The 1,026-nt window shown below is 54.8% G+C and overlaps 1 protein-coding gene across 1 annotated transcript; it reads left to right on the plus strand.

Annotated features, from left to right (window-relative positions):
* Positions 1-52: 52 nt before the first annotated feature.
* Positions 53-679, plus strand: PV08_12110 (uncharacterized protein; the record flags this gene model as incomplete). The annotated part of the gene is made up of 1 exon (XM_016386417.1): positions 53-679. One exon carries the CDS (start codon positions 53-55, stop codon positions 677-679), a length of 627 nt encoding a protein of 208 aa, XP_016229855.1.
* Between the last annotated feature and the right edge of the window lie 347 nt (positions 680-1,026).

The raw sequence follows: 1,026 nt of genomic DNA on the forward strand, positions 1-1,026 counted from the left end.
CGTGACGGCGTACCTATTGGACGCGAAGCTTGATGACGACATACTGAATCACATGGCCTACACTCTGGGACAGGCACGGCTCGTTCAGGAACTCCAGATCGGATTCGAAAATCCTCCCAGCTTTGACACGACAAGTCCCCTCGGCCAAGTATGGCCATGCTTCTTGCGTGGGACATATCCGCAACTTCGGCGGCTGACACTCGACAATAGTTGCGCCACAGAGGACGAACTGGTGGGGTTTGTGGAAGCCCATCGCGACACACTCACGTCCCTGACACTGCGCGGTGTGGAACTGAAATCGATGGACATCCCGCCGTATCCCCGCTACACCGAACGCCCTAGCTCGGCGGTTCGATGTCTCTGGCGACTTGGCCAAGTGGGGCTTCTCGAGGAAGTTGCCCTCCACGATGTGTTCTCCGACTCGTGGAGCCAAGGGTGGGTGGTATCGCGTGGCGGGGGTGAGGGTTGTTTCCGCCGACAAGTGGAGAAGTATATCTGTCATCGCGGTCCATTTCCATTTCCCGGTCTTGAGTGGGTGCCCGAGGAGCACATGATGCCGGCACTCAGTAACAATCGACGGGAGCGGGAAATGGTGGGTGGCGCGATAGAGCAGTGGCATCAGGAGCTAGACCAGGTGTCCGACGCGACGTGGAGGTTTGAGGGACGCCTCCTTTGTTAAAGTAACGAAATGGGGGTGGCGGTCGTTCATGTCGACGAGACCGTGATATACTCGAGTTTCTTCAGGGTGATTAGTTTCGGCGCACTTCCCTTCTCGAATGATTTGGTATTTATCTCTTGACCGTCACTTTCCTCGCGGTCTGCGCGTGGCTTCGACTGTCCGGCCCAGCGTGAGCCGACGATCTCGAAGCGCGGCGAATATAAAAATACAAAGCATCAGGAGGCGCGCCGCTTGAGCCATACTCTCTGATTTTATCATTCTTGTATGACGAAAGCAGAAAAACTGTTTGGAGGAAGATTGTCGTAGGAAGACTGTTTAGAGGAAGACTATTTAGAGAATAGATAAGG

The sequence above is a fragment of the Exophiala spinifera genome (genome assembly GCF_000836115.1).
Source record: "Exophiala spinifera strain CBS 89968 unplaced genomic scaffold supercont1.28, whole genome shotgun sequence".
Lineage (NCBI taxonomy): Eukaryota > Fungi > Ascomycota > Eurotiomycetes > Chaetothyriales > Herpotrichiellaceae > Exophiala > Exophiala spinifera.